Here is a 23,721-nt window from a genome sequence, read left to right on the forward strand (position 1 = left end):
GCATACTATTGTTTTCTCGATGGCTATAGTGGATATAATCAAGTCCCTATCGCCCCCAAGGATCAAAAGAAGACAAATTTTACTTGTCCGTATGGCACTTTTGCTTACCGAAGAATGCCATTTGGGTTATGCAATGCACCGGCCACATTCCAAAGGTGTATGATGGCGATCTTTAGTGACATGGTGGAGCGGTTTCTTGAAGTATTCATGGTTGATTTTTTGGTCTTTGGTGACTCTTTTGATGCTTGCCTACACCATCTTTCTCTAGTGCTTCAAAGATGTGAAAACACAAACCTTGTGCTCAATTGGGAGAAGTGTCATTTCATAGTTCACGAAAGTATTGTACTCGGTCATGTGATTTCTTCTAGAGGGATTGAAGTGGACAAAGTCAAAGTTGAGATTATTAAGAAATTGCCTCCACCTACATGTGTCAAAGCCGTGAGAAGCTTCCTAGGCCATGTCGGTTTCTATAGGAGGTTCATCAAAGACTTCTCCAAGATAAGTAAGCCTCTATGTGACCTTCTTGCTAAGGATGCTCCAAGTCAAAGTTGATGATGCTTGCCTTATTTCCTTCGAGAAGATCAAAGAGTTGCTCACTAATGCACCAATCATTTGTGTACCGGATTGGTCACTTCCATTTGAGCTTATGTGTGATGCTAGTGATTTTGCTTTAGGCACCGTTTTGGGTCAAAGAAGAGGCAAGCTTTTTCATGCCATTTATTATGCAAGCCGCACTCTTAATGATGCTCAAGTGAATTATACTACTACCGAGAAGGAGTTGTTGGCTATTGTGTTTGCGTTGGAGAAATTTAGGAGCTACTTACTCGGTTCTAAAGTGATCGTGCACACGGACCATAGTGCTTTGAAATACTTGTTGTCCAAGAATGATGCAAAGCCTAGGCTTATAAGGTGGATTCTACTTCTTCAAGAGTTTAACTTGGAGATTGTGGACAAGCCCGGCAAGGTGAATTTGGTTGCGGATCATCTCTCTAGACTTACTTGTGGAAGTGGCAATGAAGTACCTTTAGTTGAGTCTTTTCCGGATGAGCAACTACTTTCCATTCAAGCAAAAGAGCTTCCTTGGTATGCACCTATTGTGAATTATTTAGCTAGTGGTGGAAAGTCAATTCCTCGGAACTTTGATTTTCATGCAAGAAAGAGACTACAAAAGGAAGTAAGACACTACTATTGGGAAGATCCTTACCTTTTCAAGCAATGTAAAGACCAACTTGTGAGGAGATGCATTCCGAAGGATGAAGTTCAAAATGTTCTTTCTTTTTGCCATAGTCATGCATGTGGTGGCCATCATGGAGGTAAAAGGACGGCTCAAAAGGTGCTCACTTGTGGATTTTGGTGGCCTTCCCTATTTAAAGATGCTCATGAGTATGTGTCTTTGTGTGATTGATGTCAACGAGTTGGGAATCTCTCATCAAGGGACCAAATGCCTTTGAACAATATCTTTGAAGTTGAGTTGTTTGATGTTTGGGGCATTGACTTAATGGGTCCATTTCCTAGCTCCTATCGCAACTCATACATTCTAGTGGCGGTAGATTATGTTAGCAAGTGGGTGGAGGCTGAAGCCACAAGAACTAACGATCACAAGGTGGTGTTAAAATTCCTTAGAGAGCACATCTTCACAAGATTTGGCACATCTAGAGCTATCATTAGCGATGGAGGCACTCATTTTGTGAACAAACCCTTTGCGGCACTATTGAAGAAGTATGGGGTCAAGCACAAAATATCCACTCCTTACCACCCTCAAACAAGCGGTCAAGTCGAGATCTCTAACCGCGAGATAAAGGGCATTCTAGAGAAAGTAGTGTCCACAACAAGGAAGGATTGGGTGATAGGAGCATTTTAATGCGACGTTTTAACTGCATTTCCCTACATTTTCTGCGTTATTTCCTTAATAAAACTCTGTTTAGGAAAGTTTCCATTCTTCGATTGGGAAAGTTCCTATTTGTACAAAGTTTCCATTTTTGTAGTTTCTATTTTTTATTTTTAGAAAGTTTCCCATTTTCAGTTTAGGAAAGTTGCCATTTCTCATTTTAGGGAAGTTTCTATTTTCAGGTCCTTGTCACAAATGAGCTGAAATGAGCTCACAAATGGAAAGAAAAGCTAGCCAACGTTGGAGGGAGACAAGGTGAAGTACAAAGGGAAGCACAAATGAGCAGAAATGAAGAAATAAAGCTTTCCTGGTCCAACCAGGAAACCCTGTCCAGAAAGGAAAGCGTGCCAAAACAAGACTCTTGAGCCAACCAAGAATGGAGATCGAATTAATGAAGTGACATGGCATGAGAGAAGCTTCTTGAAGACTCTAAATGATGACATGGCATAAAGGTGGCGCATGGAGGCCCAAGAACTCTCAAGACTTATTGGATTTTCGGCAAAATGGATCAAAAGCCCACAAAGCCCATGGAATTAGGGTTGTGACGCAATGGATGAAACCCTAAGAAGCCTTTGCCGTGAAATCCTAAGAGATAAACAAGGAAGTTGGCGTGAAAATCAGAAATTAAAAGAAGATTTCGGGTGAGATTTTCTAGGGCTATTTTTATGGAAAGATAAACCCTAGGAGATCTTTTGCCATCCAAGCCAAGAGGAAAAGAAGGAATAGCCGTGTGAATCAAAGAGAAAATAAAAGATTTCGGCAAAGAGATTTTCTAGGGCAATTTTTAAGGAAAGAAAATATGTGTGGAGACCAAGAAATGGCTAAAAAGGAGTCTAGATTCATCCCTAGAATTCCTAAAGGAAGTTTGGCTGAATTGAAACAAGAAAAATCAGAAATTATCTCAAGGAATTTCGGCAAGATTTCTAGGGAATTAAAAGAGAATTTTGTGATTGGTTGAACCACCTCATAGGGCTTATGTGGCAAGCAAGCATTGGAGGAAATTATGTGGAGCAATCATGTTAATTTCGTGGAAAATAAAGGAGAGCACGGCTTGGAGACCAAGTTGGCCGTGCTCCTATATAAACTCCCCCTTTCTCAACGTCAAGGGTTCCTCTCTTTTGACGTTTACACTTTAGAAAAAAAATCAGAAAAGTTCTTAGCATAGCCGTAAGTTCCTCCATCCTCTAGAGCAAGCTACGAGTTCAAGCAAGGCCAAGGGAGAAGAAGAATTGCCGTGAGCATCATCATCCACCACCATCCTTGAAGCTTGCTTTCAAGATTCAAGAGACCACAACGTTAATCATCCATCCCCATCCTCATCCACGGTGTAATCCGATTTTCCTTTGTAACCTTTGCTTTGATTTCGTTGGTTTTGTTCTAGTTGACATATGTGTTTGAACGAATATTAATTTATGGAATTTTATGATTAATTGAGAATTTTCAGATTCATATATTGTGATTCGAGAGTTGCTTATGTGAGTTTGTTTAATTAAATTTGCATTATAGATATCTTTCGTATTTTAATCTTATGTGGTTGCAGGGTTTCGATATGATTGGTGCTAGGTTTAAGAACATGAAATCGACTTTTCGTTTTGTGTAAACTTGAATCAAAGTAGTAAAGGTTTTGTACAAAGATTGAATTTAATTAAAGAGAATTGCAATTAGGTGGACTTTTCCATACTAAGTTGTACACTTGAGTTGATAGCCTTTCTCTATGTGTAATGCGTTAAACATGACATGATTGACTAGCTTTCTAGGGTTTGATTGCATGTTTGATAGGATTAATCTAGGTGCTTTCGCTTAGGTTAATTAGCATTGAAAAGTAAAAAATGGGAATTCATTTGCTTTCGAATGTTTCACATGATCAACTCCTTTCTCATGACTTAGATGAACAATATTAGGGTTTGAGTCAATTTTAATCATATGTTTCGATTTTGATCTTTGTTCTCTCATTCCATCTTTGTATTTACGTTTTTTCATTTTAATTGTTTTGTTTACTTAGGATAATTTTCGAAATCAAAATCCAAAACCCCCCCTTTTTCATAAATAATGTTTATACTTGTGAATATCTTTGTGAATATTATACTTTGTTTCAATTTTAATTGTTTAATTGTTTACCAATGACAGGTGTACCCTCAATCCCTGGAATAGAACGATCCCTATTTACTTTTACTACTAATGACATTTCGGGGTTAAATTATGCGCTTGCTAAGGGCGCATCATTGGGCTAACAAATTGGATGATACCTTATGGGCCTATCGGACCGCTTTCAAGACTCCCATTGGAATGTCTCCTTACCGTCTTGTTTATGGGAAAGCATGTCATTTACCGGTTTAATTAGAGCACAAGGCATATTGGGCTATCAAGTTTTTGAATTTTGAGATGAATAAGTGTGGTGAGAAGAGAAAGCTTGATCTTTGTGAGCTAGATGAGATTAGAATGGAGGCTTATGAGAATGCAAAGTTGTACAAAGAAAGAACAAAAGCTTTCCATGATCAAAAACTCAGGACTAAGCACTTGGAAGCTGGTCAATTAGTTCTTCTCTACAACTCAAGATTGAAATGGTTTCCGGGCAAGCTAAGATCAAGATGGATTGGACCATTTGGGCTCATTGAAGTATTCCCACATGGAGCGGTGACTTTGAAGAACTTGAGGAATGGTGATACCTTTAAGGTGAATGGGCATCGAGTCAAGCCCTACTTGGGAAGTGCACCTAAGGATACTCATGAGGAGGTGAAGTTCTTTGTGGATCCTCCATCCATTTGAGGAAGCACTATGGACCTTGTTAATGTCCTTAAACTTAAACCCGTCTTGGAGGATTCCAAAAGAAAGGAAAAATAATAAGGAAGTTAGAGCTTGAGATTTGAAAGGTGTAAAGTAGTCATGGGTTGCTTTGTTCAAAGCTTAAGTGAGAGGTTCATTCGGTTCTTGATGCATGGAGCTTAACGGATGGCAAGTGCCCAACTGAGCCTTGTAAGGTTATCACCATGGAAATGTGCATTATGGAGCAAAATGGGGATCTTCAAAGAGTTTGCGCTTTCTAATCTCTCACTTTTATCTTTCCTAGCATGAATTGTTTGTTTAGTTGTTTAAGTGTTAGTATGTTGTGGTTTGAGAATTTTGGATAGTTATTTCACCCTTGGTCCATGGATAAGACACAAAAGATTTATCTTTTATTGAAAGGATTATCCAAAGTTCAAGTGTGTGGTTTAGTTGTTTAAGTGTTAGTATGTTGTGGTTTGAGAATTTTGGATAGTTATTTCACCCTTGGTCCATGGATAAGACACAAAAGATTTATCTTTTATTGAAAGGATTATCCAAAGTTCAAGTGTGCGGTGGATACCCGTATTCTCTTTCCATTGTTTTAATTTTTTTAATGCTAGTCTTGGCCATTAATGATGCATGCTCCCCAAAATGTTGATAGGATCTTAATAGCTTCATTATACATTAAGGACTATATGATTTTTTAAGTGTGAGGTGCTTGTTTGGCCATTTTTAATTGTTAATAAATTGTGTTTACTAGCATTAGGAAGTTTTTATTTGGTCCTAAGCTTCGCACATGTTTCACAATTGTTCATAACGGCACATTGAGGATAATGTGTGATTTAAGTGTGAGGTGTAAGGCTAAGTAATTTCATTCCTAATCCTTTGTTTTCTTTTTATTTTCTTATTGAAAAATCCATAAAAATTAAAAAAAAATTCAAAAAAATGTGTGTTTTCTTGCTTACGTGGTCTAAAGATGAAACAACCCCCGATGATGAAACCGAACTTATGTCTAATTGGTTTGAGTGATTTTCAGCATGTTTAGTGATTGAAGATCAATGCTTATTTAATAAATGGATTTGGCATTTTGTGCTCACATGCATTTAAACTCATATTGCCTATGTCATTTTAGATGCACTCATGTGGGAAAAGATAAGGACTAAATTTGTTAAAACTATCTATGCCTAATATGTGAGATTTTGAGCCTAAGTATGTGAGATTTTGAGCCTAAGAGAGTGCGTACAAGTTTCAAATGCACTAAATCTTTCGTTGTGTGATCAATTCATTGTGCATGTAATCTAGAACTTGCTCCAAATCTTTCGAGACTTTATATCAAAAGCATGAGTTGTTATTGGGGAAGACCAAGGCATTAGGAATCCACCACGGCCAAATAACTTTTGTCCTTAAAATGAAAATCCATTAGTAAGCCAATTTGAGCCTATATAATATGTGTTAGCCATTTCATTTCTCCACCACCACAAATGTCTACCTTTTAAAATCTTAAACACTTTTCCTACCCTTTCTAAGTCAAGTGGTAAGCAATGTGAGTCCTATTGTTAGTTTGGTGCTTGTAAATGGGTTTGAGAAGTGTGCAAAAGAATAAGTGTGAGGTGGATAGAGTATTGTGTGCGTGAGCTACGGGTTGTAGCCAAGAAAAGAAAAGGGTGACCCTAGAAGCATGTTCAAAATATATTAAAAATAAATAAATAAATAATTATTCAAAGTCAATATGCACTAGGGTCACCAAAGAAAAGAAAATAAAAAATGAAAGAAAAAAATAGAAAAAAGTGTTATGCAAAAATAGTGTGAGTGAAAAGAAAAAAACATAAAAAGAGTGTGGGTGGTACAAAGGGGGAATAATAGTTTTTTGTAGTTTTTGGGTTTGTGGAAAAGAAAAGGAGGTTCTACAAAGCACTTAGAGCCAAAAGAAAAAGGGACTCAACAAGAGAATTGTTTACTAGGAGGCTTAGAATTTGTACTTACCTTTCCCTTCATTTCTTTAACCCCTCACCTAAGCCCCATTACAACCTAAATAAAAGACCTTGTGATCCAAGAGAACTCATGCAATGATCATGTGGAGAAAAGATGGAAGAGCAAGCATATGGAAACCATGTCAATCGAATTGTTTTTGAGTGCAAACACTAACCATAAAACATTTGAGTGAAAATGAGTGATATGCATGTGAGTTTGATGGTTAGACAAATGCAGTTCATATTAATCCCACATGAATCATTTACGGTGGCACACATGGCATATGCATATGCTTTGTTGAGCATGACTTTCCAAATCCCATTATTAGCTTTGCATTTCGAAAATTTAGTTCTAAGCTTGCTTAATTGAAAGTCAAATCACATATCCCCAAGCAGAAACAGGGAGATTGGTGCGCATAACCAATGTCCGTGCTATCATTTGTAGTCGTTTGATAACGGCTTCTGCGAGACCATTTTGGGTGTGAACATAGGGAACTAGATGCTCTACATCAATCCCCATTGACATGCAATAGTCATCGAACGTTTTCGATGTAAACTCCCCAGCATTATCAAGTCGAATTAACTTAATTGGGTGGTCAGGGTAGTGAGCCCGTAGACGGATAATCTGGGCAAGGAGTTTAGCATAAGCAGCATTTCGAGTGGACAAAAGAGCGACATGTGACCAGCTTGTCGACGCATCAACCAATACCATAAAGTATTTAAAAAGTCCGCATGATGGTTGAATTGGTCCACAGATATCCCCTTGGATTCTCTGTAAGAACGGAATGAGTATTTTGGGATCCTTTGCGTAGGACGGTCTCGGTCCTAATTTCCTGAAGGAACAGGCTTTGCAAAATGAGCGAGGGGCCGTAGAAGCAACCAATGAGGATTTTGGTTGGGCCTGCGCATTTGTAGCACTATTAGAAGCAAAATGTGCGACTACATCTCCCAACATGGCGTTGGAGCCATGGGAATTAGTATGTATGGCGTCATGGCCATTGGGAGGAACAACCATGGCGTCATGCTCATGGTTGGTGCCATTGATGGCATCATCACATGGGACTTGGGCGGCCCTAGCTATGGCGCCCCAAGATAACTGCAACGCCAGATGCTGCAATTGTCGCGGTCTTGCTAAGTCCAGGAATCAATTTTCGATTCTTGCTTCTTCTCACTCTAAAGAATGGATGTCCGTGTGAAGTCTTTAGTATACGGAGCATCATATCATGACCAGGATGTCCTAGTCGATCTTGCCAAAGCCAATATGTGTTAGAATCCAAGAGATCTTCTCTTATCACATTGTTGGATTCAATTGATCGAATTGTGGTGACATAAAGTCCACTAGATTGACACATAAGCTTCTCTAAGATGCGCTTTCGTCCGCAATCATTAGAGGTAATGCAAATGAACTCTTTTCCGTTCTCATTATGCATTTCCGCATGGAATCCGTTGGCTCTTATATTTTTGAAGCTCAATAAGGTTCTATTTGCCTTAGGAGCGTAGAGAGCTTCAGTGACTTTAATCAAGGTGCCATTTGGCAATAGGAATTAGGCCATTCCATGTCCTTGAAGTAAACATGATGGCCCAGCCATCGTAGTCACAGAGGAATATGTAGGCAATATCTCTAAGAATAATTGCCTATGTCGTAGAATGGTGGGCGTAGTCGCACTATCCGCAAGACATTGTAGTTCATCCATTTCTAAAAGAAAAGCTCATAATTAAAAATGAGTCAAAAAGAAAAGAACTCAACTTTTATTAATAAGCCAAACGGAATTACATCATTGTTTCTTTGACCAAAGAAAATTTAATCCAATAAACTAGCTAATGCAAAACAATGGTAGTCATCTAACTCCTTTCGGTAATTCATATACAAATGTGACCAGGTGAGTCTCGATGTCGGTGGAGCAAGGCTCGCTTAAGTACCACTTATCTCAAAACCTTCCTAGATATCACATTTACATTGAGTACGCCCACTTTGAAGAAAGACTAATACCATTGGCATCTACTACAAAAATAATATGGCAATTGCCTACATCTCTTGGAAAATAAAAAGACTTAATCAAAATCGTCAGTTTTTGGGTCTTGATCCTTGTAGTCTTCCACCCTTAGATCGAGATCGCCATCTTGATCTTCTTGTTCCATGTAATTTTCCTCCCTTGCATCACGATACATCATGTATGTGTTTGCAACGTTCTGGGATGTTTTATATGCCTTTGCCCAATGTCCAGTTGATCCACATCGAAGACAAACATCATTATGGTCAGGCTCCCTTGATCGAGGCGCCTTTGGTGCGCGGTTTGGACGACCATTGTTCTTGGTGGCGTCACCACTATGGCTGGAGGCTCCGCTTCTCTCTCTCTCTTCACACGTTGACCTCCACGGTTCCGTGCAAGCCTCTCTTGGTGATTTCCTTCCTCTTTAGGGCAAGAATATGGACCAGGACGTCCAGGATTGTCCCTACTCTTAGGGTTTCGCTCCTTGCGCTCTCCCTTGGGGGTGCGACTATAGTTAGACTCTGGAATAGACTTGGTTCCCACGGGTCTAGCATTATAGTTCTTCACAAGGATATTGTCGTGCTTCTCAGCTACGTTCATGGCACCAATGAGCTCATGAAACCTCGTGATACATCCTCCATTCACATCAATCCGATAATTCTTTGAAATCATCAGTACAGAGACGGGGAAGGTAGAGAGAGTCTTCTCGATCAACATCACATCGTATCAGTTATGGTTTTTCCACAAAACTCCATCAAAGACTTGATACGAAGAGCTTCCGAGTTATAATCAAGCACAGACTTGAAATCACAAAAGCGGAGGCTATGCCATCTCACTTCTAAATCAGGAAGCAGGGAGTCACGAACGTTGCCAAATCACTGCTCAAGTTCCACCCATAGTTTTTTGGGGTCTTCCTCATTGAGGTATTCACTTTGGAGAGCGTCATTCATGTGCCTTGTCATGAGAACTATGGCTCTAGCTTGATTTGCTTCAAAAGCAGTAGCTTGCTCAATGGAGAGCACGTTCTGACTAGGCTCTTGGATTGTTTCCGGAAGTCTATCAGCCTTAAGATGTTGGCACACATCTCGGACTCACCTGCGCCAGTTGTCTCTAGTGGAAAAAAGTTCAACTTATTCAGGTTACTCATCTTGAAAAACAACATAAGATTAGGGTTAGTTTCGGAGCGAAAAAGGCTACCACAAAAAACTATAAAATTTCTGAGCATAGTCGCTTCCAAGAAATTAGGAATTTCTGAGTGTAGTCGCTTCCAAGAAAATCAGATTCCAAGGGGGGTTTTGGATTAGATCGAAACAACGATGTATGTGGTCGATCATTTTCTTCTCAACAAACTCTAAGTTTGGAGGACTCTACAAGCTCCAAGCTTGGAGTAAGTATGACCCGCACAGTTTGGCTTTTTGGTCTCCCCTATGAAGAAGAAAGTAGAAGAAGGGAGGTTGCAAGTCCCTGAGAAAAAGAAGAAAAGAATGAAAAACTTCAAAACGGGAACTTTAATCTTAAAAACTTACTTGTTGATTCGAGGCTTGAGAACACGCGCGTGTTGATGCAAGTGAGTTGGAAAACAAGCTGCGGGGATGTGCGAGGCAAGCGAGCTTTGGGCGACGCTTGCTGTGAGCGGGAGTTGCGGGGCTACAGGGGCAGCTGATGCAAGGAGTGCTCGCGGGGAGTAGTGAGCGAGCGTAGGGCTGCAGGGGCAGCAAATGCAGGGTGCGCTTGCGGGGAGTAGCGAGCGAGCGTAGGGCTGCGGGGGCAGCAGATGCAGGGTGCACTCCCGGGGAATAGCGAGCGAGAATAGGGCTGCAGGGGCAGCAGATGCAGGGCGCGCTCACGACTACTAAGTGTCGCAGGGCCACGGTGTCGCGAGGTCGCGGGCGCTGCAGGGGATGCTGCGGGGCCGCTGTGAGCGGTAGTTGCTAGGGTTTTGAAGGCTACGATTTTAGGGTTTCAGGGTTAGGTTTTCATGCTGATAACGTGTTTTAGGGAATCAGAAGTTGAGAGAAAATCGCTGTGTATTCTCATTGATAATAGGGGCCTCTTTATATAGATGATTACAATGCATAGAATCTCAATCATACAAGGAAAGTAATCGTACATTGAATAGGAATCTAGATCCTTCTAATGTAACCCTATGACCACTAGGTCAAGTAACCTAGAGTTTGGGCCAAACACAGAATAGGGATTTACTTGAACATATAGCATATTATATCCATAACAGGAGTTGTATTTCTTAAACATAAAATTCGAATGTTTCACCTTCAACATAACTCATAAACATTAATTCATACCTACGCCGGAGTTGTATGCATGGCCAGTCTGCTGAGGAAGATGAAGTTTGGGCTTGGGCCCAACCAATCTTTGCCAGACCAGAGTTTGAGCCTCTTTTCATGGGGCTGTCCTTTTTGGGCTTCTATGTTGGGCTGGGGTGTTTTGCCCTAGGCCCATCTCTATGTTTTTAGTTTATCTATTTACAATAATTCCTTATATTAGGAAACTAGGCATTTTTATACTATATGTCTCTCTAGCGTCTCTGGAGTAGTACCGAAGGAGGTTATCCGCTATATCTATGTCTTTGAATATATAATGAGTAGGACTATATGTATGTACCACCTGTGGGTACTACCACTAGCTTCTTGTCTGCCTATTAGCGGAATGGTATGTATCGGCCTATTCTGACTTGTGATGAATATAAATGTTGAATTTCATTCCAAAAAAAAAAAAAAGCATTAATTCATACCTATAAAATTATGAAAAAAATAAACCCACAAACTCATGTTTTTTTATTATGTTTTTATACATATATGCTAAATGTCAATTTTATCCTTAAATTTAACAGAAAAATTAACAGAAGTATCAAACTGTCAAACGGAGTCTGACTTCAAGTACCGAACTGTCCCCTTTAATACATCAGGTATCAAACTGTCCAAGTAGCAATACCTCAGGTACCATAGGAGGAATTTACCCGACATTTAAATTGTAAAATTGGCAATCAAAATAAAATTGTCTTTGAAGAAATGAAAGAATAAACTTCCCAATTCAACTAACCAAGCTCGTAAAAATTTCAAGCTCTTTATTTAATTATTTGATGAGTGGACTACACAATAGGAGGTAGTCCTCTCCTTTCATGGATTTAACATGCATGATACATCGACAAAATATCTTACATGTTTGAGAGAGATGAGGCTGATGTATATTATTTTCTTTTAGGCAAGCTGCACTTTTATTAATTTATTCCAATCAGTAAACATGTAAAAATATAAATATGTCTAGCACAAGAGATTGTCACCGGGAGCAACATTAAATTGGGTGCAGTAGTCAGTGTAATAGTTGGCGCGAGCTTGAACAGTGGCTGGGGATTTGCCATCACATTCCACAGCACCGTTGATGGCTCGAGTAGTGGCTCCGAATCCTTGGCCTATAACGGAGTGAACATTGGTCATCCAATACCACAAGGCTGTCTTGAATGCTATCACCGGGTCTTGAGCCACCGTTTCGGGGGAGTTCAAGCCGTCAAAGCCAATGGCATTTCCGGCAGCTCCGTAATTGTAGTTCCAGGTGAGCTGGAGTGGTCCACGCCTGTAGTACTGCTTGTCGGGGTTGCATGGGTAGTCTGTTCTGGTCGTGTCGCAGTAGGTGCTCTTATTTATCTCTTCAATGTAGCAAAAATCTGCATCCATGCATCAATTAACAAAAAAAACTCTAATTAATACCAAGTCCAACGTAGGGAATTATCAATTATGGGTGGTGATTTGTGAGTGCATATTAGTATCAGTACATTTCACTTTCCTCTACGTACAACTGTAATATGTACGTGTGTGTGTGTGTGATGCCCCTTCTAGATCGATGGACGATGAGAAATGAGGAGGTACTTACGGCCAGTCTCATGAGTGACGTGAGCAAAGAAAGCTGCAATTTCCCGTTTATTATCATCAGCGGAACCGGAGGTACCGAAACTGGGGTAAGAGCCTGCGGCATCGAGAAAAGCCTGTCTGGTGTAGAAGCTCTTGCCGGCACAATCAGCGGCAGCTTGGTTAATAATCCCGTTGAAGAAGTCCGCTGTAACGATATCTGCCACGTTTTGAGCAACAGCAATTTGGGCTACAAATGCTAGCCCTAGGATGGTGCAGACTGCAACTTGGAAAGCCATCTTGTTTTGGTCTCTCGATCTCTATAGATGTGTATAGAGTTGGGTGTAGAACTAAGATGATGGAATCGGGTATTTATAGGGGGAATATGCATGGCATGGATCGATGATGATCGAGTAATATTAATTAAGTTAGGTCGACGTCTACTTAGAGAAGACGAATTTGGTTTGAAATTTCAACATATCATCGATCTTGATCAATTGACTTGACTTGTAAAAAGATGTGACGGACAGATTGGTTCATGTTTTCATTCTAGATAAGATACATATGCGAAGACTCGTTCAAGTTATTACTTTATTAGCTAGCTCACTAGCTTAGTTTGCAAAATAATTTTCATTGTTGCCGGTCATCAATAACCGTTAATTTGGAGGTATTCTCTTCACACGCAGTAGTTTTCTTTTTCTACACAGGTGATTTTATTCATACTTTCCAATTTTCTTTTCACAACTCTCTTATTTTTGTCCATCAAATTTCTTAATTTACCCTTATTTTTATTTTACATTTTAGAATTTCATTTTATGAAGCTCCCATTCCATCCATATATCTTCAGAGCTCGAGTTCGTTGGATGATACTGCAGAGCTTCGGTAGCCATAGTATTTCTAATGTCAATTGGCCCATAAACAAATATGAGCAGAAAAGAGAAAGAAACTGGTTTGAGTTAATTGTTTGGTTGTAGAGCAAAGCTTGCTTGTTGATAATGAGAATAGAAAGTGAAATTTAAAGACGAATTATATTTCTTTAATAAATGATTGTAGAATCTTGATCTTCGCTGCCTCTGTTGCTCATCAAATCTATTTCTAAATACCTCATTGGATTTCCTTTGTTATTGTTGTTGGTTAAATTAAATATAAATTAAGGATGCAGCTATTGCCACCCTATCATTTTCTTTGTTCACCCTACATGCTCATTACACCTAGGGCTGTCAATGGGTCGTGTCGGGTTGGGTTCGTGTCGGGTCAAGGTATTTGTCGTGTCGCAAGATACAAACCCAAACCCAACCCATTTAATAATCGTGTCAAAAATTTAAACCCAAACCCAACCTATTTATTAAACGGGTTACCCGTTTCCAACCCGCTTAACCCATTTAATAAATAGGTTGTGTCGTTTTTGATAAAATGACTCATTTAAGGGTCAACAATGCGACCCATTTAACTAAAAAAATGCATAAATTGATTAAATTCACTAAAAACTCCATAAGACGAAGAATGTAAATAATTATATATTATTCATAAATAATTAAATCTAATAATTATAAAGCAAAATATTTCAAATTGTCTAATCCTATGATCAAATACTCCCAACGTCTAAAATTTCAGGATGAAGTATAGCATAATCGGGTTATACGGGTTCACTTCGTGTTGGCGGGTTGACCTGTGGCCGACCCATTTATTAAATGGGTCATGGCGGGTTGACCCATGGCTGACCTGCTTTTTAATCGTGCGGGTTCAACCCGCTTTATTTCGTGCGGGTTTCGAGTCGTGTTATCGGGTCGTGTCGGAATTGACAGCCCTAATTACACCCTACATATTAATTTCGATTATTAAATTTACTTATCTAACCCATTTCTATTTCCAGAAATATCTTTATATGACATATCTAAATAAATAAAAAAAATTAACAAAAATCTCTCATTTAATTTATACCAATAGAAAAACTAAAATATATTAAAGATTCCTAATGAAATCATAATCTGATTTACTTTCATTTTTTCTATTTTTTCTTTCAGTTTGAATGTTCGTCTATTTCAATCAATGTCAAAAGATGAGTAAGGTAACAACTATGAGCAATGAAGAAGGGATTGATATTTTTTTTGTGTTTTAAATTTATACTTTCAGTGTTCTCAAAGGGTATTGCAAAAATTTTGATAAAATTAACACTAATAGTTTTGTGAACTGAATAACGAATTATTGTTGAGGAGGCAACAAAAAGACAAAAAAAAATAGTAATAAATTTTAATTTGGGTGGAGAAGATGAAGATTGATGTAATGCAATGAGAAATTAAGTAGTCTTTGTATGCAATTAATTAGTTATGTATTTCGTTTTCCCTACAGATTTGTATTTTAGAAAATTAGTGTATTTATTAGTCATTTTGCAGTTGGGTAATATAGTCTTTCAATAATTCAAATGTCTGTAGAGTGAACTAAGAAAATTGTAGGGTGGCAATAGCCGCACCCTAAATTAATTTATAATTCCTTAAGTTTGATAGAGAGTGAGTGAGAGAGGGGGGAAGGAGAAGACATACGAAATAAAAAGTGTAAACATATGGTATTGGATCTTCTCAGTTGGAATTGCACTTGTATTTTTTGTTTGTTTTTGGATAAATGGAGGCCAAAAATTTGTATTTTCAATTAGAGAGGTAAAATCAGATTAATTTTTACAAAAATTAGGAGATTCCAATAGCAAATTGGGAGGTTTGAATAGACCCACCATTTCTGCACATGCTAAACAAGCTAGATATAAAAATCTTTAGAACCCAAAGACCTCTGAAAACCAAAATCTTGTGCGATAGCACCCCCGGAACATCCTCGGGACCACTGGCGGATCCAGCATAGGACAATTGGGTGTTGACGCGTCCACTGGATTTTTGTTCACAGTGTTATTCAGTGATGATGTATAACCTAGCAAACAAAGTTTTGGTCCAAATATAGCATAATGCCCCCACAGCCAATTATTTTCAACTTAAATTAAAGAGATGTGCCCTGTATCCACTAAACTCAATGCTTTAATAAGATATAATGTTAATTGATAAAATAAGTCTAAAAGATGTGGCAGCTAAAAAAACTTTTTATTTAGACAGAGAGCTTTTAAATAATAAAAGAAATATTAACATAAAAGAATAAACATAAAAGCTTGACTTATATTCCGATAGAATTCAATCACTGTGTAGATTTTTCATTGTTAATCTGGAAGCGAGGTGGGCACGTATGCAGGCTGCTGCACCACTAATTACGGAGCCAAAAAGAAGAGGAGAAAAAGAAAAAGACGTTGCTTCGATCAGTGAGTCCGCCAATTAAGCTACCAAAATTAAGTAAATTAACTAGTCAAAGCTTTCATTAACGCTAGGCAGGTTCAGGCTAGTGTCGCCTTGGAAACGGAAGCCCAGCTAGTACCGAACAAGTTGACATCAATCTGATCGAGCACGGCATTATGGCCATCAACATCACACATGAAATTAAAAGATTTGATGTACCAAATTTCAATTCCTAGAGTTTATTATTTGGACAAGTAATAGACTTCTTGATCATATACAGTTATACTTTTCCTGAATTGCATGCGGAAACAAAATTTGCGTTTTAGAATGATTAAACAGTCCTGGAAATTTCAGCTGTGATGAGAGTTGACCTCTTCCTACACTGTTTATCATTCTAAAATGTAAATTTTTTTTTGTTCGATGTCACATTATTGCAAAAGGAATTTTATTTCCACATTATTTTTGTTTAGCTACACACTCCATTTTTTTATAAAACTTGTAATCTTCATTTGAACCCTCTTCACTATAAATAAATTAAAAATTGCAGACGTGATAACACCAGTTTGTTTGTGTGCTTGTTCTAGTAAGTCTAGTAAAAACTATTATTGGGATTGCTCAGTTTGCCAGTGACCCACAATCCGGATAAATTATTGTTTTGGTGCCTTGTTCTTATGTTAATTGTGAAATAAAAATTATTTCGAACGAATAAATTGCTCAAAACTCTCGCTTCAAGGGTTGAATTTAAGATTTTGTGAAAACTTCCTTCACATAAATAGTAAAGCGCGTCGATACGAGTTCGAGTTAAATACTTTTTTTTGCAAATTTAGTATAAATAGAAAAAGAAAATTAGAAACATATAAAAAAAACCCAGGTTTCCAAATCCGGAAATCCCGATCCCTCTCTCTCTCTCTCTCTTTCTCTCTCTCTCTCTCTCTCTCTCTCTCTCTCTCTCTCTCTCTCTCTCTCTCTCTCTCTCTCTCTCTCTCTCTCTCTCTCTCTCTCTCTCTCTCAGCGCCCAACCAAACCCAATTTCGTTTTTTGGCCATATCTCCACCATTTGGCCACCAATCCGACCGCCACTGGTCCCATTCGAACTGCCACTTCCTTCTCTTTCAATTTGTGGTGGTGCAAGGCGAATAGCAGCCTAGACGATGCAACAAGGCAGAAAGCATGGTGGCTGCGTTGTTTCAAATCTATCGTGAGTTCTCCACTTTCCAGCCACCTCTAGCTGCGCCACCGGTCAGGTTTTGAAGCCCTTGAAACATACATCAATCTCTCCAAGTAGCTTGAATCAACTTGCAACAAGGCAGAAGAATCGAACAAAATCGGATTTTAGGGTTTTTCCGAATTCTTGAACTTTCAAGGTAAATTCAGGAATCCTTTTGTTTCTAGACTTCATTGTAGTTATGAAAGTTGTTGGGCTTGTTGTTGTGAAGATTGATATGAGCATTTTAATGCGACGTTTTAATATTTAACTCTTCATATTTTGCTTAGTTATTTCCTTTACTTAATCATTTTTAATTTAGGTTCTATTTTCTAGGTACATCGGAGAAAAGTGGTAAAAAGAACAGAAATGAGCGTAAATGAAGGATAAGTCATTTTAGAAACTTTCCTCTTTCATTTTAGGAAATATTTCCTATTTTGTTTTAGAGAACTTTCTTCCTTTGAACTTTCCTATTTCTGATTTTCTTGTTTTAAAGAGAGTCTATCCCTTTGAGAATTTGAGTGATGAAATCAAGGAAACATGAAGGATAAGATGAAGTACAAAAATAAGGTTTTTATTCACATAAATTCTTCTTATTTCTTGGAGATAAAAGGGGAGTGTTCATAGTCAATATTTATTCCTAATTATCTTATTTCTTATTGATTATATACTCCAATTAATTTCTGATTTTTCTTGATTATAGGAGTTCATTGTGAGCACAAATCTTGCAAGAAATTAGTGCAATTCAAAGGAGAGGAATAAGGGATGTATCTGGTCACTATTCAAGGAATATACAATGAGTCATTAAGGGGAAAAGAGATCAGAAAATTGAAGACTCTGTCATGAGAAAATCAAGGAAAATTGGAGGAGAAATTTCACTATAAATAGTAGCAATTCTTGAAGCAAAAGCACACAACCACAACACCATAAGACACCTTTCTCCCTCAGAAAATAAACATCTAAAAAATTCTCTCCATTCTCAAGTCTTCAGAAGCTCTGCGTCTCAACCAAAGCGGAGAAGAAGTCACGCAATACATCAAAATCCTAGCCGTCATCCATCCTTGTGTCGTCCCTAGAAGATTGCTTGCTTTCAAGGATCTTCAAGTTCTTCATCTCAAGGCTTGTCATCCATCTTTCACGGTGTATTTCATACTTTCTTTTGTTTTCCTTTCTTTAATTCGTAGAGTTATGAATTCTAGTTAACATGACGTTAAGGGCAAAGTTTAAAGCCCGTTTATATGTTTTGAAATAAAGTTGCAATTTCTTTATATGTTGATTTTTATGTTGCTTATGTGAAATTGCGTGATTGGTTTTGCTTTACATAAAACTTTTGCATGTTTATGTTCTTTGGTGGCCAATTTAGGATATATGCATGTAATTGGTGCTAGATTTAGGTTAACAATTCACCTAATAGTTTTGTGAACCTAAATCATAAGTAGTAAAAGCTTTGGACAAAAGTCGAAATCAATTAAGGAGGATTGCAAATAGATAAACTTTTTCATACTAGGTTGTGCACTTTGGTTGACATCATTTCTTTGTTCTTCATGGATTGAATGTGTTCTTGAGTAGCTAGCTTTCTAGACTATGATTGCATGTTCAATAGTTTTAATTTAGGTGCTTTCACTTAGATTGAATATTCAAGAAAAGTAAAATATGGGAAATCGTTTGCTTACTAACGTTTCACATGGTCAACTTCTTTCTCATGACATAGAAAATCAACTATAGGAATTGTAATTGGATTTCATTCATATGATTGTGGTTTTCATCTTTGTTCCTTGCGTTCCACCCTTGTACATGTGTTTTTGTATTTTCTTTATTTTATTTATTTTAATTTTCGAAACGAAATTCTTAAACCCCCCTTTTTTGTTTCTCTACTTTGTATATATCCTTTGTTTTATTTTTGTTAATATTATCCTTTGTATTTATTTTAATTCTTTACTTGTTTTTGCAATTACAAGTGTTCCCTCAATCCTTGGTTAGAACGATCCCTATTTACCATATACTAACGATGACATTTTCAGGGTTAAATTGCGCGCTTGCTCATAGTGTTATCAAAGATTTTGGCATAGGTTTCATGACCAAAGTTAGGGGTTGTCAGCGGCACATTTTATGCTTCTATTTTCTTTGCTGTGTCCTACTCATCGATACAAGCGTGTTGTGATAGGAGCATTTTAATGTGACGTTTTAACTGCCATTTCCCTACATTTCTTGCGTCATTTCCTTGAAAAATCCCTGTTTTGGAAAGTTTCCATTCTTTGATTGGGAAAGTTCCTTATTGTAGAAAGTTTCTATTTCTGTAGTTTCTATTTCTCATTTTTGGCAAGTTTCCATTCTTAGTTTAGGAAAGTTTCTATTTTTCAATTTTAGTAAGTTTCTATTTTTCATTTTTAGAAAGTTTCTATTTTTCATTTTAGGAAAGTTTTTATTTTCAGGACCTCCGAGCTAAAAAGTGGAAATTAATTCACGAATGGAAAGAGGAGCTTGCAAACGTTAAGACGAGCGAATATGAGACACGATGGGTCACAGAAATGAGCAGAAATGAAGAAATAAGCTTTCTTGTTTCAACCAGGAAACCCTGCGAAATGGAGGAAGGCTTACCAAGCAACTTTCCAATGCAACCATGAAAAAGAAATGGAAAAATGAAGTGTCTTGACGTTGGAGGATGAAAAGGCTTGAAGTCGAAGCAACAAGGCCCAAGAACTCTATGGATTTGAGTTGGATTTTCGGCAAAATGGATCAAAGCCCATGAAATTAGGGTTTGTGACGCAAAACCTAAACCCTAGGGATGTTTTGCCGTGAAAACCAAAGTGAAGAGAGAAAGTGGCGTGAAAAATCAAGAAGAAAATTAAAGATTAGGCCAAGAGATTTTCTAGGGTGGAGTTTAAGGAAAGAAATCAAGAAAAGGTTCAAAACAAGTCTAGATTCGTCCCCTATTTTCTCTAAATATATTGTTGCCAAAATTGGTGAAGAAAATCAGAAAATATCTCTATATATTTCGGCAATAATATATACATAAGGGATTTAGACTTATTTTGGAGAGTTCACTAGGGCTTACTTGGCAATTTATCATTGGTGGAAGCTATGTGGAGTTATTAAATTAATTCCTTGGGAAAATAAGAAGAATATCACGGCTTGGAGATCAAGTTTGGCCGTTCCCTATATATACTCTACACCCTAGACGTCTCACAGAGACCCCCAGAATTCATAAATCAGTTTATACGCGAAAGCTCTCTCCACTCTCTAGTTCATCTTCTGCATTTTCAAGCAAGGAAGGAATAAGCAAGACCAAGCCCTGAGCACTCTCCCATTCCACCTTGAAGCCGTGAATTTTTGATGTCGCTTTTGGGAAGCGACCAATTTAACCCTGAAATGTCATTAGTAGTATGTAATAAATAGGGATCGTTCTATTCCGGGGATTGAGGGTACACCTGTCAATGTAGGACAAACAAACAATTAAAATTAAAACAAAGTATAATATTCACAAAGGTATTTACAATTATAAACATTATTTACGAAATTTAAGGGGGATTTTGTTTTTGGTTTTCTTTTTCGAAAATAAAAGCTAAGCTAACAAAATAATTAAAATGCAAAAACATAAAAATACAAATGGGATGTGAGAACAAAGATCAAAGTCGAAACTCATGATTAAAATCAATTCAAGTTCATCATTGTTCATCATAGTCATGCAAGAGGAGTTGATCATGTGAAACGTTCAAAAGCAAACAATTTCCCATATTTTACTTTCAATGCTAATTAACCTAAGCGAAAGCACCTAGATTAATTCTATCAAACATGCAATCAAACCCTAGAAAGCTAGTCAATCATGTCATGTTTAATGCATTAAGCACCTAGAAAGGCTATCAACTCAAATGTGCAACTTAGTATGAAAAAGTCCACCTAATTGCAATCTTCTTTGATTAAACTCGGTTTTTGTACAAAACCTTTACTACTTATCGATTCAAGAACACAAAACCAAAAAGTTGATCCATGTTCTCGAATTCGTAGCAACAATCACATAAAAACCCTAAATGTTTCGAACCATTCAAGATTATCATACAAAAGATTTCTATCATGCAAATTTAATCAAACACTCACACAAAAGCAACCATAATTCGCAATATATGAATCTGAAAATTAACAATTAATCATAAAATTTCAGAAAACAATATTTGTTCAAACAATTGTGTCAACTAAGGCAAAACCAACGAAAATTACAAAGCAAAGGTTACAAGGAGAATCGGATTACACCGTGATGAAGATGAGATGAATGAAGTGATGAATGGACTCTTGAATTTCGAAAGCAATCTCCAAGGGTGGTGATGGATGGTGTGCACGGCTTGTCTTCTTCTTCCTTGGCCTTGCTTGAACTTCGTGGTTGCCCTAGAGGATGGAGATGAACACGGCTAGGCTAGGGAGAGTTTCTGATTTTTTTCTCAAAGTGTAAATGCAAAAGTGTGGAACTTCGGACCCCATGACGTTGAGAGAAGAGGAGGATATATAGGGGACGGCCAACTTGGTCTCCAAGCCGTGTATTTCTTCTTTATTTTCTATGGGATTAATCTGAAAATGCCACATAGTTTCCTCCAATGATAGCTTGCCACATAAGCCCTATGAGGTGGTGCAACCAATCACAAAATTCCAATATTAATTCCCTAAATAATCTTGCCGAAATTCCCTTGATATAATTCTGATTTTTGTAGTTCAATTCGGCCAAACTTCCTTTAGGGAATTAAGGAATGTATCTAGACTTCTTTTGAGCTTTTCTTGGTCTCCACCTTTTTCTCTTTCCTTTTATTTCTCCCTTGAATATCTCCTTGCCGAATTCTCTAGGGTTTTCTTTTAATTCACACGGCAACTTCCTTCTTTTCCTCTTGGCTTGGACGGCAAAAGATATTCTAGGGTTTATCTCTTGATGAATTTCCATAAAAATAGCCCTAGAAAATCTCCCTAGAAAATCTCCTTTTAATTTCTGATTTTCCACGTCATTTTCCTTGTTTCTCTCTTCATTTTGGACGGCAAGCATATCTAGGGTTTCTTCATTGCGTCACAAACCCTAATTGCATGGGCTTTGTGGGCTTTTGATCCATTTGCCGAAAATCCAACAAGTCTTGAGAGTTCTTGGGCCTCCATGCGCCACCTTTGTGCCATGTCATCATCTAGAGTCTTCAAGAAGCTTCTCTCATGCCATGTCACTTCATTAATTCGATCTCCATTCATGGTTGGCTCAAGAGTCTTGTTTTGGCAAGCTTTCCTTTTCTGGACAGGGTTTCCTGGTTGGACCAGGAAAACTTCTTTTCTTCATTTCTGCTCATTTGTGCTTCCCTTTGTACTTCATCTTGTCTCCCTCCAACGTTGGCTATCTTCTCTCTCCATTTGTGAGCTCATTTCAGCTCATTTGTGACAAGGACCTGAAAATAGAAACTAGTAAGAAAAATAGAAACTTTCCTAAAATGAAAAATGGCAACTTTCCTAAACTGAAAATGGGAAACTTTCTAAAATGAAAAATAGAAACTACTGAAAATGGAAACTTACTACAAATAGGAACTTTCCCAATCAAAGAATGGAAACTTTCCTAAACAGGGTTTTATTAAGGAAATAACGCAGAAAATGCAGGGAAAAACAAGTAAAACGTCGCATTAAAATGCTCCTATCAATTTTGAAGCATGCTTTCGAGTTTCATTAGTTCATCATTCGAGTTCTTCATCACCATCTCCATTCACGGTGTAATTCAACCTTCTTTCTTGTAATCACTTTTGATTTTCCTTGTTTAATTTCGTTAGAAATTGTTCTGGTTAACATTGATGTTTGAACAAAGTTTAAATCTGAAATTTTATGATTGATTAAGGATTTTCGATTCTTATGTTGTAATTCCAACGTTGCTTTTGTGTGATTGTTCGATTGAATTTGCTTAATTGATATCTCTTGTATGTTAATCTTAATTGGTTCGAAACTTTTAGGGTTTATGTATGAGTGGTGCTAGATTTAAGAACATGAATCAACTTATTGTTTTGTGAACTTAATTCGAAAGTAGTAAAGGTTTTAGACAAACATCGAATTCAATTGAAAAGGATTGCAATTAGATGAACTTATTCATACTAAGTTGTGCACTTGAGTTGATAGCCTTTCTATGTGTTTCATGCGTTAAACATGTTATGATTGTCTAGCTTTCTAGAGCTTGAATGCATGTTTGATAGGATTAGTGTTTGTGCTTTCACTTAGATTAATTAGCGTTGAAAGTAAAATATGGGAAATCGTTTGCTTCAAATGTTTCACATGATCAACTCCTTTCACATGAGTTAGAAGAACAATGTAGAGTTTGAGTCAAATTCAATTATAAACTTAGTTTTGATCTTTGTTTCTTACGTTCCATTCTTGTATAAGTGTTTGTATAGTTTTCTTTGTTTCTTTTACTTAGTTAATTTTCGAAACCAAAAACCTAAAATCCCCCTAAAATCGTAAATGATGTATATATGTGTGAATATTATACTTTGTTTTTATTTTAATTGTTTAATTGTTTAATTGTTTTACAAGGACAGGTGTACCCTCAATCCCCGGAATAGAACGATCCCTACTTGCTTATACTACTAATGATATTTATAGAGTTAAATTATATGCTTGCTTAAAGCGTATCATGTTGATATATTATGGGGTCATATTGTGATCGTTTGAAGCATGTTTGGTTTAGCATCGTTTCGATTTACTCGATTTACAATCCGTGATGATCCGACTGTTAGATCGTCATATAATTGTGAGAAATTGATCCTAGAAGCGTT

General features: G+C 37.5%; 2 protein-coding genes across 2 annotated transcripts; one reads left to right on the forward strand and one right to left on the reverse strand.

Moving 5' to 3' along the window:
• Positions 1–4,270: 4,270 nt before the first annotated feature.
• Positions 4,271–4,654, forward strand: LOC112199059. The gene has a single exon (XM_024340122.1). It carries the CDS (start codon positions 4,271–4,273, stop codon positions 4,652–4,654), a length of 384 nt encoding a protein of 127 aa, XP_024195890.1.
• Positions 4,655–11,677: 7,023 nt separating this feature from the next.
• Positions 11,678–12,838, reverse strand: LOC112196973 (endochitinase EP3). Its single transcript, XM_024337477.2, has 2 exons — positions 12,501–12,838; positions 11,678–12,294 (listed from the first exon to the last, which is right to left on the reverse strand). The coding sequence occupies exons 1-2, from the start codon at positions 12,772–12,774 to the stop codon at positions 11,894–11,896; spliced, it is 675 nt and encodes a 224-aa protein (XP_024193245.1). The 5' UTR covers positions 12,775–12,838; the 3' UTR covers positions 11,678–11,893.
• Positions 12,839–23,721: the final 10,883 nt, after the last annotated feature.

The sequence above is a fragment of the Rosa chinensis genome, chromosome 4 (genome assembly GCF_002994745.2).
Source record: "Rosa chinensis cultivar Old Blush chromosome 4, RchiOBHm-V2, whole genome shotgun sequence".
NCBI classification, from domain to species: Eukaryota; Viridiplantae; Streptophyta; class Magnoliopsida; order Rosales; family Rosaceae; genus Rosa; species Rosa chinensis.